The 15191-nt window shown below is 38.1% G+C and overlaps 1 protein-coding gene across 5 annotated transcripts in view; it reads right to left on the minus strand.

Annotated features, from left to right (window-relative positions):
• Positions 1 to 15191, minus strand: part of SCAF4 (SR-related CTD associated factor 4) — a 71207-nt gene that overhangs the window by 22229 nt on the left and 33787 nt on the right. For all 5 annotated transcript variants that reach the window (XM_046002788.1, XM_046002783.1, XM_046002787.1 and 2 more), the window contains exons 8-16: positions 14822 to 14994; positions 14085 to 14193; positions 12485 to 12649; positions 11868 to 11953; positions 10996 to 11186; positions 9741 to 9841; positions 9217 to 9330; positions 7760 to 7916; positions 6389 to 6546 (exon numbers count right to left, since the gene is read on the minus strand). In XM_046002788.1, coding sequence (XP_045858744.1) covers positions 6389 to 6546; positions 7760 to 7916; positions 9217 to 9330; positions 9741 to 9841; positions 10996 to 11186; positions 11868 to 11953; positions 12485 to 12649; positions 14085 to 14193; positions 14822 to 14994 — 1254 coding nt within the window. The remainder of the gene's footprint in view (positions 1 to 6388; positions 6547 to 7759; positions 7917 to 9216; positions 9331 to 9740; positions 9842 to 10995; positions 11187 to 11867; positions 11954 to 12484; positions 12650 to 14084; positions 14194 to 14821; positions 14995 to 15191) is intronic.

Here is a 15191-nt window from a genome sequence, read left to right on the forward strand (position 1 = left end):
CCTCAAAAAAAAAAAAAAAAAAAAAGAACAAGAGGCAGTACTGACTGCCACAGACCAAATAAGATGTGGGAACTACAGTTCAGAATGACAATTATAAAGATACTAGCTGGGCTTGAAAAAAGCATAAAAAAATACTAGAGAATCCCTTTCTGGAGAAATAAAAAAACTAAAACCTACCACGTCGAAATCAAAAAGGCTATTAATGAGGTATAATCAAAAAGGAGGCTCTAACTGCTAAGATAAATGAGGCAGAAGAATTAGTGATATAAAAGACTAAATGATGGAGAATAGAGCTGAGAAAAAGATAAATGACTACTGGATCACGAGGGGAGAATCTGAGATACCGTAAGATTAAACAATATTAGAATAATTGGGATCCCAGAAGCGACAGAGAGAGAGGGGAAGAGGGTAGGCATCAGAATCCAGGACGCACAGAGAATCCCCCACCAAAAGAGGTCAACACCCCGACATCTCAGTGAAACTCACAAGTCTTAGAGACAAAGAGAAAATCCTAAAAGTAGCTCAGCAGAAGATGTCTGTAACCAGCAACGGTAGAAACATTAGATTGGCAGCAGACCTATCCACAGAGACCTGGTAAGCCAGAAAGGACTGGCATGATAAATTCAGAGTCCTAAACAAGAAAAACATGCAGCCAAAAACACTATATCCAGCTAGGCTGTAACTGAAAATCGAAGGAGAGATAAAAAGCCTCCAGGACAAACAAAAACTAAAAGAATTTGCAAACACCAAACCAGCTCTACTGGAAATATTGGAAGGGATCCTCTAAGCAAAGAGAGACCCAGAAGTAAGATAGTCCAGAAAGGAACAGAGACAATATACAGTAAAAGCCACCTTACAGGCAATACAATGGCATAAATGAGCTAAATGCCCCAATCAAAAGAAACTGTCAGACTGGATAAAACAAGACCCAGTGATATGCTGTCTGCCAAAGACTCATTTTAGACCCAATGACACCTCCAGATTTAAAGTGACGGGGTGGGAAACCATTTACCATGTTAATGGACATCAAAAGAAAGCTGGGGTGGCAATCCTTGTATCAGATGAATTAGATTTTAAAACAAAGAGCATAATAAAGAGATGAAAAAGAACACTATGTCATACTTAAAGGGTCTATCCAACAAGAACATCTAACAATTTTAAATATCTATGCCCCAAATATCTATGTCCCTAACAAAGGAGCAGCCAATTATAAAAGCCAATTAATAACAGAATCAAAAAAACACATCAACAATAATATAATAATAGTAGGGGACTTTAACACCCACCCCTCACTGAAATGGACAGATCATCCAAGCAAAAGATCAACAAGGAAATAAATGTTTTATTTTTATTTATTTATTTTTTAAAAAAGATTTTATTTATTTGATAAACAGATCACAAGTAGGCAGAGAGGCAGGCAGAGAGAGAGAAGGGGGAAGCAGGCTCCCTCCCGAGCAGACAGCCAAACACGGGGCTCGATCTCAGGACCCTGGGATCATGACCCGAGCTGAAGGCAGAGGCTTAACCCACTGAGCCACCCATGCGCCCCGGAAACAAATGTTTTAAATGACACACTGGACAAGATGGACTTCACAGATATATTCAGAACCTTCCATCCCCAAAGCAAGAGAACACACATTTTTCTCTAGTGCACATGGAACATTCTCCAGCATAGATTGTATCCTGGGTCACAAATCAGGTCTCAATTGGTTCCAAAAGACTGGAATCATTCCCTGCATATTTTCAGGCCACAATACTTTGAAACTAGAGTTCAATCACAAGAGAAAGGTGGAAAGGACTCAAATACATGGATGCTAACGAGGATCCTACTAAAGAATGAATGGGTCAACTAGGAAATTAAGAAAGAATTTAAAAAAATTCATGAAAATGGAAACACAACTGTTCAAAATCTTTGGGATGCAGCAAAGGTGGTCCTAAGAGGAAAGTATATAGTAATACAAACCTTACTCAAGAAATAAGGTCTCAAATACGCAACAAACCCCACACCAGGAGCTGGAGAAAGAACAGCAAGTAAAGCATAAACCCAACAGAAGAGAAATAAAAAAGACAAGAGCAGAAATCAATGAAATAGAAACCAAAGTAACAGTAGAACAGATTGACAAAACTAGGAGGTGGTTCTTTAAAAGAATTAGGAAGATTGATAAACCCCTGGCCAGACTTATCTAAAACAAAAGACAAACGACCGAAATTAATAAAATCATGAATGGAAGAGGAGATCACAACCAACACTGAAGAAATACAAACAATTACAAGAACATATTATGAGCAAGTATAATGCAACAAATTAGACAATCTGGAAGAAATGGATACATTCCTAGAGATGTATAAACTACCAAAACTGAACCAGGAAGAAACAGAAAACCTGAACAGACCCATAACCAATAAGGAGATTGAAGCAGTCATCAAAAATCTCCCAACAAACAAGAGCCCAGGGCCAGATGGCTTCCCAGGGGAATTCTACCAAACATTTATAGAAGAATACATACCTATTCTCCCGATACTGTTCCAAAATATAGAAATGGAAGGAAGACTTCCAAACTCATTCTATGAGGCCAACATAACACTGATCCCAAAACCAACAAAGCCCCTATCAAAAAGGAGAATTACAGACCAATATCCCTGATGAACATGGATGCAAAAATTCTCACCAAAATACTAGCCAATAGGATCCAACAGTACATTAAAAGGATTGGTCACCACAACCAAGTGGGATTTTTTTCCTGGGCTACAAGGTTGGTTCAACATTCACAACAATCAATCAATGTGATACAATACATTAATAAAATAAAAAGAACCAGGGAGACAAACCATAAGTGACTCTTAATCTCACAAAACAAACTGAGGATTGCTGGGGGGAGGGGAGGTTGGGAGAGGGGAAGTGGGGTTATGGACATTGGGGAGGGTATGTGATATGGTGAGTGCTGTGAAGTATGTAAACCTGGCGATTCACAGACCTGTACCCCTGGGGATAAAAATACATTATATGTTTATAAAAAAGTAAATAAATAAAAAATTAAAAAAAATAAAATAAAAAGAACCATATGATACTCTCAGTAGATGCAGAAAAAGCATTTGACAAAGTACAGCAGCCTCTGTTATCAAAACTCTTCACAGCGTAGGGACAGAGGGTACATATCTCAATATCCTACAAGCCATCTATGAAAAATCCACAGCAAGTATTATTCTCAATGGGGAAAAACTGAGCTTTTCCCCTAAAGTCAGGAACATAGCAGGGATGTCCACTATCACCACTGCTGTTCAACACAGTACGAGAAGTCCTAGCCTAGGCAATCAGGCAACAGAATGAAAAAAAGGCATTCAAACTGGCAAAGAAGTCAAACTCTCACTCTTTGTAGATGGCATGATACTTTATGTGGAAAACCCAAAAGACTCCACCCCAAAACTACAAGAACTCATACAGGAATTCAGTAAAGTGTCAGGATAGAAAATGAACACACAGAAATCAGTTGCCATTTCTATACATCAACAAGACAGAGAAATTAAAGGAGTCAATCCTATTTACCATTGCACCCAAAACCGTAAGATACATAGGGATAAATCTAACCAAAGAGGCAAAGAATCTGTACTCAGAAAACTACAGAATACTCATGAAAGAAATTGAGGAAAACACAAAGGAATGGAAAAATGTTCCATGCTCATGGATTGGAAGAACAAATACTGTGAAAACGTCTATGCCACCTAGAGCAATCTATTACACAGTTAAGGCAATCGCTATCAAAATAACATCAACTTTTTTCAAAGAAATGGAACAAATAATCTTAAAATTTGTATGAAACCAGAAAGACCCCGAATAGCCAGAGGAATGTTGAACAAGTAAACCAAAGCTGGGGGCATCACAATTCTGGACTTCAAGCTCTATTACAAAGCTGTGTTCATCAAGACAGCATGATATTGGCACAAAAACAGACACATAGATCAATGAAACAAAACAGAGAATTCAGAAATGGACCCACAACAATATGGTCAACTAATCTTCGATGAAACAGAAAAGAATATCTAATGGAAAAAAGAGTCTCTTCAACAAATGATGTTGGGAAAATTGGACAGTCACTTGCAGAAGAATGAAACTGGACCATTTCCTTACACCACACACAAAAATAGGCTCAAAATGGATGAAAGACCTAAATTTGGGACAGGAATCCATCAAAATCCTTGAGAACACAGGCAGCAACCTCCTCGACCTCAGCAACTTCTTCCTAGAAACACTGCTTAAGGCAAGGGCAGCGAGGGCAAAAATGCACTATTGGGACTTCATCAAGATAAAAAGCTTCTGTACAGCAGAGGAAACAGTCAACAAAACACAAAAGACAACCAACAAAATGGGAGAAAATATCTGCAAATGACATATCAGATAAAGGGCTAGTATTCAAAATCTATAAGGAACTTATCAAACTCAACACCCAAGGAACAAATAATCCAATCAAGAAATGGGCAGAATACACGAACAGAGGTTTTTTTTTTTTTAAAAAGACTTTATTTATTTATTTGAAAGACAGAGATCACAAGTAGGCAGAGAGGCAGGCGGGGGGGGGGGGGGGAGCAGACTCCCCACTGATCCACTGAACTGAGACCCCAATGCGGGGCTCAATCCCAGGACCCCAAGATCATGACCCGAGCCGAAGGCAGAGTCTTTAACCCACTGAGCCACCCAGGCGCCCCACGAACAGACTTTTTTTTAAAAGAAGACATCCAAATGTCCAATAGACACATGAAAAAGTGCTCAATATCACTCGGCATCAGGGAAATACAAAACCACCGTGGGATACCACCTCACACCAATCAGAATGGCTAAAATTAGGTCAGGAAATGACAGGTTCTGGTGAGGATGCAGAGAAAGGGGAACTCTCATACTGCTGGTGGGAACGCAAGCTGCTGTAGTCACTCTGGAAAACAGTATGGAAGTTCCTCAAAAAGTTGAAAATAGAGCTACCCTATGACCCTGGAATTCCAATACTGGGTATTTACCCCAAAGGTACAAATGTAGTGATCTAAAGGCTCCAGTGCACCCCAACATGAATAGCGGCAATGTCCACAATAGTCAAACTATGGAAAGAGCCTAGATGTCCAGCAACAGACACACACAAGAATATTATGTAGCCATCAACCCCCCCACCCCAACCCCCGGCCAAATTTCTCCATTTGCAAGGAGGTAGATGGAACTAGAGGGTATTATGTATGCTAAGCGAGTAAGTCAATCAGACAGACAATTATCATATGATCTCACTGACAGGAGGAATTTGAGAACAAGACAGAGGATCATAGGGGAAGGGAGGAAAAAATGAGAAAAAACAACAGAGAGGGAGACAAACTATAAGAGACTCAATCTCAGGCAACAAACTGAGGGTTACTGGAGGGGAGAGGGTTGAGAGGAATAGGGTGGCTGGGTGATGGACTTTGGGAAGGGTTATGTGCTATGATGAGCACTGTGAATTGTGTTAAGACTAATGAATCACAGACCTGTACCGCTGAAACAAATAATATATTATATGTTAATTTAAAAAAAAAAGGCTAGGTGATAGTTTTTTGATAGTTCAGATTTATCTGATTTAATGTGAGCAATTGAAAAAGGTACAGGAAACACGCTGAGTATTTAATATACATTATGTCATTTAATCCTCAAAACAACTCTGACCTAGGAAGAACACCAGAGCCAAAGCCAAGAAAGGGAATTTGCACAATTAGGTGACTTGCCCAAAGTTATGTTGTGAACAACAAACCATGGAGCTGGGATTCAAACTACGTTCTGTTAGAATCCAGATTCTCTCCTCTGAAGTAATGCAATGAGTGACCAGACAGCAGACATTTAAGAATGTGCTTTCATTTTAAGTGAACCTCAATTTATTAAATAACTGATCCATTAAAAATGTCATGATAGCAAAAAAAAATAAATAAATAAAAATAAAAATTAAAAAAAAATGTCATGATAGCACCACACAATTTGAAAATTGAGAAACCCTCTTTCCCTCAAAACAGATGCTTGTTGGGATATATACTTTAAGTTCCCTCAGAACATGAAGTTTCCAAAGAATAAAGACGCAATAAAGGAAAACAAGAGGAAACAGAATGTAAAATGCTATTAGGGTTGGATCTCAAGCCTGAAACATTGTACAGACACTTAATAATCTAGACAGGTGTCAGGCAATATGAATTTACTTTGATTCTGTTGGTGTTTATGGAGAATGTATTAAGAGTTTATAAAAAGTAGGTCTGACATATCAAAATATGAACATGAACATTTATGGATTCATGTCTTTGAACATTAATCTAGACATACATCTAAATAAATAAGATTTAGAAAGGTTTATCTTTCAGACACAAGTTTAAATAGTGCTCCAAATATTCTTACCTGCGGCGGTGGCACTGTTATAGGTGCTGGGACAGGAATAGGAGGGACAGGCACTGGTAAAGGTTTAGGTATGGGTGATACTGGTTCTGTATGTGAGGTTTCTGCCCCTCCATTTTGAGCAACTTCATTTTCATGCTTCTTGGGGATTCCTTTCCAATCTATGAGAGTTAAAGAAATTTAACAATATAAGTTTGCCGTTTTCAGGTTATAGCGTTAAATATAGAAATCATTTTTTAAATGCTGATGATATAAAAAACCCAGCAGTATGATTATTAAGGAAATGCCTAGGCTCATCTTATAAATATTAAGTGAATGAACAACAATAACAAACATGCAAAAGAATGCCAATTGTGTCTCAGACACAGTTCTAAGTAATATGTATTAATTCAGTGAATTCTCATAACCATCTGTAAGTAGGCCCCATTATTATTCCCATTTTATAAATGAGAAAAGCAATTTGGAAATTAAGGAAAACAAGGTCAGATACTGCTAAGTGGCAGAGGCGGGATTCAACATACACACATTTGGCTATACGGTCTATGTTCTTAACCATAATAGCGTACTGTCTGGAGTAAAGGTCCCAGGAGGGAGGAGCATGATTCTTTTCACCCGGACCAGAATGCCTGGCACACAGTCATGACCTGATACCTATTTGCCTGAACAGAAACCTAGCTCTACCCTAAAGTGAAGGCAGTATGCACTGTGGGAAACAAGGTCAAGGTATGAGAATGGCCCAGCATGGTTTCACCTCTTTTTGGCTTTCAAACCAACTCCACTTGCTTCAGACTCCTTTAATCACTCACTTCTATTTTGCCACAGCACCCTGCACTCCACCTCATCCAGTTATCTAGCAATCACCAGCTCATGCCCACACCTGAGGCTATTTCCCCCAGTGTAATCCTACTGTCAATCTGGTATTTTTAATGCTCATCGCACAGGTAACTATACCTCCTTGTCTTATATGTTTACTTTCAACTGTTTCTCTGGACATTTAAATGTTTTCAGAGAAATTATTATGAAGCACTGGATTAAAACATAATACCAGTAATGTTCATTTTAAGACTCATTTGATCCATTAGGTTTTCACAGTGAAAAATTCCATTACGATCTACTTATACTGTAATGAATGATTTAACCCCACAATCAATATTATTTCATTTATGTCTGAATCTGTCCCACTAAACAGAAGTTGCCTTAAGGGTAAAGACCACATCTATCTTATCTACCACTCTTTCCTCAGTTTATTATGGAGAGATTGGCGCATAGAGGGTACTAAAAAATGTCAAAAATCACTTCCTACTGTGAAAAAACATTTTTCATATGTACAGTCAAGAAAACAGATGAATTTTAAAAGAAATTAAATAGTTTTACCTGGATTAAGTGTATCACTGTCCAACATTCCTCCTTCACAAAAACTCTCCAGTTCTTCAGGCTTGACTTTGTCCCATGGAATATAAGTAACACCCAGTTCTACATCCCAATACTGCTTATAATCTGCCTTTATTCCTTTGTTTAAAGCCCAGGCAATCTGTATCGCAAGTATAAAAAGAAAGAAAGGGAAAAGAAGGTCAATTTTGAGAATTAACTGTTTCTCGAATATCTAATCACTCAGACTTGGGGGCAAAAGGGAATAATCTGGCCTTGCTATCCCCAGATTTCAATTTGATGCCAGGAAACTGGTTAACCTTTTCTCCCACTTTATGCAAAGTTAACTGGCATTACCTCCTTATCCACTCCTTGAACTACTCACTTCTCAATTTAGCCAACATACAACTTAGAGAAAAGAAAAACAATGTTTATCAGGGAAAGCTGAATGAAGCTTCCTGCACAGGGACCACTTTCCAAAGTCTTGGGTACCTTGGAATTATTCCACATTAGACAAAATCCTTCTGCAGTGCAGTCAAAGGGTAGACTGTTATGACACTAAGGAAATGCTGACTCTGGCCCCTTATGGGAAGAATACCCATGTACCTACATCTTTTCCTCTCTGTTGAATTTTTTTTAAGATTTTTGTTTGTTTATTTGACAGAGATCACAAGTAGGCAGAGAGAGTCTCTAGACAGGGAGAAGGAGGCTCCCTACTGAGCAGAGAGCCCGATGTGGGGCTCGAGCCCAGGATGCTGAGCCGAAGGCAGAGGCTTTAACCCACTGAGCCACCCTGGCGCCCCGACTGTTGAATATTTTTAACAGTTAGTATTCTAAGGATGAGAGAGCAAACTTTAAAAATGTGTAAAATTCAGAGGCACCTGGATGGCTCATTTGGAAGACCATGTGAATCTTGATCTTGGGGTTTTAAGTCTGAGCCCCATGTTGGGTATAGAGATTACTGGAATAAAATTTTTTTTTTTAAAGATTTTATTTGTCAGAGAGAGAAAAAACAGGAGCAGAGGGAGTGACAGGCAGAGGGAGAAGTAGGCTTCCCACCAAGGAAGGAGCCCGATGCGGGACTTGAGCCAAAGGCAGACATTTAACGGACTGAAGCCAGGTGCTCAAAATAAATAAAACTTAAAAAAATTTTTCTGCAATGTATAATATTTAAAAAAATATTTTAAAAATGTATAAAACCCAAAATATCTTGAATGACAAAATGAAATTATATTTAAAGCACCAATTAATTAAATACCTTGATGAACCTATCTTCACTTTTTGTTAAAAAATGAAATTCCACATGAACCTAACATTTAAAATTTTATGTTAATATTTAGGAGATAAGCTCTTTAAAAAGATTTATAGGAAATGCTTCAGTGTCCAAAATTAGTTTTTAAAAAGCCAAGTAATGTTATGTGTTAAATTTTTACAAAATGAACTACAAGGTATAAAAACTGTACCTTTATGGATTTCTGGTTTACTTTATAGTTTCCTCGGCTCAGTTTCTGCAGGGCACGATAAGCATCTTGCCTATGAACCATAACAATATAGGCACAACCTCTGGGAGGAATCATCTGCTCCAAAATATTTAATAAAATAAAAGAGCAACAAAATTAAATAAATACTAAATAACCAATTCCAACAACCCCAACTCCCCTGATCCCTACCCATCTCATGAAGCCAGGTTCTATAATCTGAGATTAAGGTATCATTAACTGGCAATTCAAGTTTGGTCTCAGCTGCCAGTTTATAATGAACTTACAGTTCTCCAAGCTTTGTTAATATAGATTTTTGTAGATAAGGGTTTCAAATTAAACTTGGTTATCTAAGAACTGTGGTTAAATGCAAAGTGCTAAACTGGACTTAACACTTACACTAGCCACATCTTCAAAGCTAGGCAAATTTTAACTTGGGTCTCAAGTCCTTAATTTCATATGACATTAATCACACCTGTCCATCATTACATAATTTAATAAACACTCACATTAATTGATTCAATTGGACCGAACTCTTCTAAGAGACTGGCAACATCTTGTTGAGTAGTCCTTTTGTCCAGCTGTCCCACCCAGAGTGTAGTACTACAAACTTAAAATAAAATTATAATCATAAAAATATATGTATTTTGATAATGAGCAGCACTGTACTTTTCTACAATAAAAAGAAAATCGTTATAAAAAGATGCACAAGTCACACAATACCATAAGATTAAGTAGCAAATCCCATACACATCCAAAAATACCCTAGAAAATTGTGGTAGCACTTCCAGAAATGGAATAGGATAGCTGAACAACTTAAGAGTTGAAAAAAATGTGGCCCTTTTGTGGACAGATCTAAACTGGGGCCAGAGATACAGTAACTGGTCCAACGCCACCCTTGGCAAGTGAGCAGCACAAGACCCGATCCTACCTCTCTCGATCAACAAACAGTCCAGCTGTTTTTGTCCACTAACACAGCTGTCTCTTCCTGACTGTTGAGTATACACAGATGGTTTTTCTCTTATGCTGTATCCTAGGTAATATCTCTCAATCAGAAGCTCTACATATGCCCTACTTGTAGTATAAATAAAAATTTCAACAGTAACTACCAACTTACATCATGAATGTGTCTAGCATACCTTATTAAACATATTCTAAATACATGGTGAGATTCAAGAGATAATGCAAGCTAATATATTCTGTAAACTGTAAAACCTCTCCATGTATAGGAGTGCTAATTCATTGGCTCCCACTTCATACATTAAATTCAAGACATGCTATCACTTTATTCTTCATCACTATTAGCTGGGTTCACTCCTTACTGCTGCTTTACAGCTAGTTTTTTTGTGTGTGTGTTTTATCAGTCACCATACAGTACGTCATTAGTTTTTGATGCAGTGATCCAAGATTCATTGTGTATAACACCCAGTGCTCCATGCAATCCGTGCCCTCCTTAATACCCACCACTGGGCTCACCCATCTTCCTATCCCCTTCCCCCCTAAAACACTCAGTTTGTTTCCCAGAGTCCACAGTCTCTCATGATTTTCTCCTCCTCTGATTCGCCCCCGCTTCACTTTTGCCTTTCTTCTCCTAATGTCCTCCGTGTTATTCCTTATGTTTAACACATCAAAGTCAAGGGTGTATGCCAAAGCACAAACAAAAAAAAGAAAATAAAGCAGTATGTTGCTAACAGTTATAAAACATTTTATACCCGAGATACACAAAAAATAATGCAAGAAGTCTGAATGTAAAAGTTAATTTACCACTCGCAGTTTCTGGTTTGATTTGAGGAAGGCCTTTTTGTCGGCGTTCTCTTTCTTTTTCTCTGTCTCGCCTTTCTTGGGACCGAGATCTAGGAGAATGTCGGCGTCTGTCTCTGGACCGGGATCGAGAACGTCGATGGCGGGACCTTCGAGATCTAGAGCCAGATCGAGATCGCCTTCTTTTTGGTGACCTAACATTTTCATGACGGGGAGAATGGATAGAATACAGAGAAAGAACTGAAAATGTAAGTGGGTATTAATCTGAAAAAGAAAAAATATAACTAGGTACTTTAATGTTTAGACATGTAATAATTCAAAAGCAGAGAATTCATTTTTAAAAAGCTTAATATGTTGCAAGTTAGAAAGCATGCACATATTTTAAGGGAGATAAATAAGGCTGCTGGCTTATAAAATAGTCTCTCATCTTTGATATCTTGGTACTATACTAAATTATGTGCCTGGGAGTGTAAGAAGCTATCATCACTGAGACAGACTGCTACTACTGGTATCTATCTTCTCAGTTATCTTCTTTTCTGCAGCAAACAAAAATATTATCTGTTTATGGTATTACTTATTACCGTTCCACTTCTGTTGGCTGATCAACTTGAAAAGGAACTGTGGATACAGAATTCCTATCATTCTATGCATATATGCGTGCAGCCGCTGGAGCAACTCCAGGGGAAAAGCACGGGTAAGACGACAGGCCTTAGTTTTTTATTTACATCACTACTTCTGCTCCCACTCTACACAGACAGACATAAAAATACACCAAATGTTATTTTATTAACATTGTAGATCTAAAAATAATCCAGTTTGATTTTAATTTGTCTCCTAAGACATACAGGATTGGAAAAACATTTTCTATCAATTACCTGGATGCTGACCTAGATCTTGACTTCCTGTTATCAGACATGTGCCGCTTAACCTCTTGAATACAAGGCTGTTCGACTTCCATTTCCTTTAAAAATCAATAAAAGCAAAAAGAACCAAAACAACCACCCATCATTAAATGAGAGAAATGGAAATTATACAGGCAAGAAGACAAAATCTACAAAATGCTAAATTACAAATCTTTTGCCTCAACAGTTTTATTCTGGTTACTTGACACCACATTACCAGTTTAATAATGACTGTCCATCAGTGAGGAAAAAAAGTTTTTATATGGTTTACAAGATTAGAAGAAACACTTCTCTACTTCTGGAAATCTGTATAAGTTACATATAATTTTATTAAACCATTGATTACAGTGGTAAACTAGGCATTTTAGTTAAGCATTCTGGACTCTGTCTCAATCCTCACAGAATCCTACGGAAATTGGTTATTACTATGTCCACTTTCCAGATGAAAAGCTTTAGGCACAGAAAGGGTGAATATGTGCCCAAAGAAGTCTTTCTTCACATTCAGAAATGAAGATAACAAAGCAAACAGGCAGGAATCTGTACATAAGTCAAAGCAACCAAAAAGAACCAATCTGAGAATAAAGTTCTACCTGATGTGCCTTCTGTGTTAGTGGTTCATTCTGTGCCTGAAAAGCAGCTTGGAAAGGCTGCTGCACGGGTGGAGTTGGAGGAATCACAGACTGAGCCATGGGAGGAAATGGAGGTGTAGGAAGAAGGCCAAATCCTGGCATCTGTCCATTAGGAGGAAGTGGAACCTTTTGTTTTTAAAGAAAGCACGTGAGTAGATTTTAAGTAACAGCTACCAAAAATAATTTGGAAAGTCCTTAGTTACTTGATGTAAAACTAAAACATCTTCAAGCAATTCTGATCAAGGAAAAACCGAGTAGTGACATACAATAACGATTAACAATTTCCGTAAGTGTAGTATTTATCTGAAGAATTTACATCAAGTATATAGTTAAAAATTCTAGAACTCATTTTTAAAATTATAAATACAAAGGCTTGACTTCATATATTTAAAGACATAATTTCATTTATAAGAGAACAATGTGACCGAATAAACTTAAAATTCAGAGAGATGCTGTACTGCAATCTGTCTCCCTTCAATCTCAAAGGCAATCAAGTCAATTGGGAAGGACAGTGGCTATAGCACTGATGCATAGGTTCACTTTTTAAAAATTTACTCCAAGGGGAATTTCAATAAACATACCTACTTTTAGGGTTCAAAATATCATATTAATAATGAGCGTAAACCACAACATAACATATTTTTGCATGTGCCATTCCAATATGGACAATATTAAAAGTATAAATATAGGGGCTCCTGGGTGGCTCAGTTGGTCAAGTATCTGCCTTTGGCTCAGGTCATGATCCCATGGTTCTAGGATCAAGCCCCACATCAGGTTTCCTGCTCAGTGGCAAGCCTGCTTCTCCTTCTCCCTCCTCTCTGCTTGTGCTCTCTCGCTCTCTCAAAATAAATAAAATCTTTACACAGTATCAATCTCCTACTAGCAAATTACAGAATGGATCAAACATGATACACATTAAGAACATGAACATACTCTTCAGAGTATTTCTCAGAACCCTTTCTAAACCAAGGACACGAAGTAGTATTTCCCAAGGCTGGTTATAAAATAGAATCTGTAACAGATTCTTTAGATTTGATTTTAGCATTAGATCCCTACCTCCGTCGTTTAGCTGTGCAGTCAAGTTTAGGAAACTCTGAATAAAGGATTTGCTAAAATAAACCCAATAGCAAACCCCTACGAACTTCTTGTAATTTTTCAGAGTTCCTTTCACGGCAGACTTCAAACTATACTCCTGAATGTGGAGAGCTAAAAACGCTCTAAAGCATCTCAAACATCTACCCCCCCAAAAAGATCATCACAAGGGAAAAAGCTGCACCATTAAGCAGGCCAGGTACCTAAAACAGAGCTATCTCTCTCTAAATGGTTTTAACAAAACTACCTGTTATTAAATTATAAGCATGTAATATTTAGTTTGCTTGTTTTAATTAAAGCTTTTTAAAAATAACAACTCAAGTCAATCTTATGCACAACAGCTTTGACTGCAGCTGCAGCACTACTTAGCCAAACAGCTAACTAACAGTGGGCTGGCAGGGGCAATCCGTATGCTCTAACGAACAGAACCTCACATACTAAAACTAAGTGGCGAGAAAAATGTGTATACCTGATGATGCACTGGGTCCTGCTGTATCGTCATCATTCGAGGTTGAAACTGATCCATAGTTTGATGCTGTGTGTATGCCGGCTGCTGCATGCCATCTCCAGGAAACCCACTAAAAAAAGAGGAGCAATCTTCATTTTATCCATTCAAAAACACGTAAGATTCTAAGCCATATTTATACTACAGAGACATTAAGAACGCTGTTCAGGAGTCATTAATAATTAACATCTTACTGAATCATGTACTTGCCTACATTAATTTATACACCCAGCATTATTCCCAATGTAAAAGCCATTTTTAACTGTAAATCTTATAGCATCTCCTCCCCATTCAAAAGAAAACCCAAGTATCATTTTAAAAAACAATGACTATATGAAAAATGACTGTTAATGAAGTTATAGTTGACCCTTGAAAACATGGGTTTCAACTATGTGAGTCCACGTACAGTTTTTGGCTACAGTATAGTACTGTAAACATATTTTCTCTTCCTTATGATTTTAACACTGTTTTTCCTCTAGCTTACTTTATTCGACGAACACAGTATGTATACAAGTTTGGCTTCCAGTAAAGAGTAGGTTATGTAAGTTTTGGGAGAGGCAAGTTATAATGCAGACTTCAGACTCTGGGCAGGCTGGCACCCCTACGTAATCACCATGCTGTACCAACGATCAACTGCACTTGTCTCATGCCTGATTACGACTCCCAACTCTATCCATGGATGAGCACAGGAAAGAACTTACAAGGGCGCCTGTGGAGGGGAAGCAGCAGGTGCCGGGGCTGGCGCGGTAGCAGAGGGTGCGGGAGGTGCAACAGCCACAGCAGGTGCAGCAGCGACAGCGGTGGCGCCATCTTCCTTCTTTGATTCTTCCACAGCCTCTGGCTCATCATCATAATCAAATCTATCGAGTAGCTTCTGGAATAGGTACATCAATATTCCATTTAAAAATTAGTATATGTGCTGCCGAAGCGAGCACCCATTTAAAAATTAGGATTGGAAAACAAAATGATAAAGTTGGGCTGGGATACAGTACACAAAAGACTTGATAAAAACAACAGATATCTCCTCTCATCTACGATCCCAGTGCAGTCATGCACCATCTCATGCTCCCA

Source organism: Meles meles, chromosome 4 (genome assembly GCF_922984935.1).
Source record: "Meles meles chromosome 4, mMelMel3.1 paternal haplotype, whole genome shotgun sequence".
NCBI lineage: Eukaryota > Metazoa > Chordata > Mammalia > Carnivora > Mustelidae > Meles > Meles meles.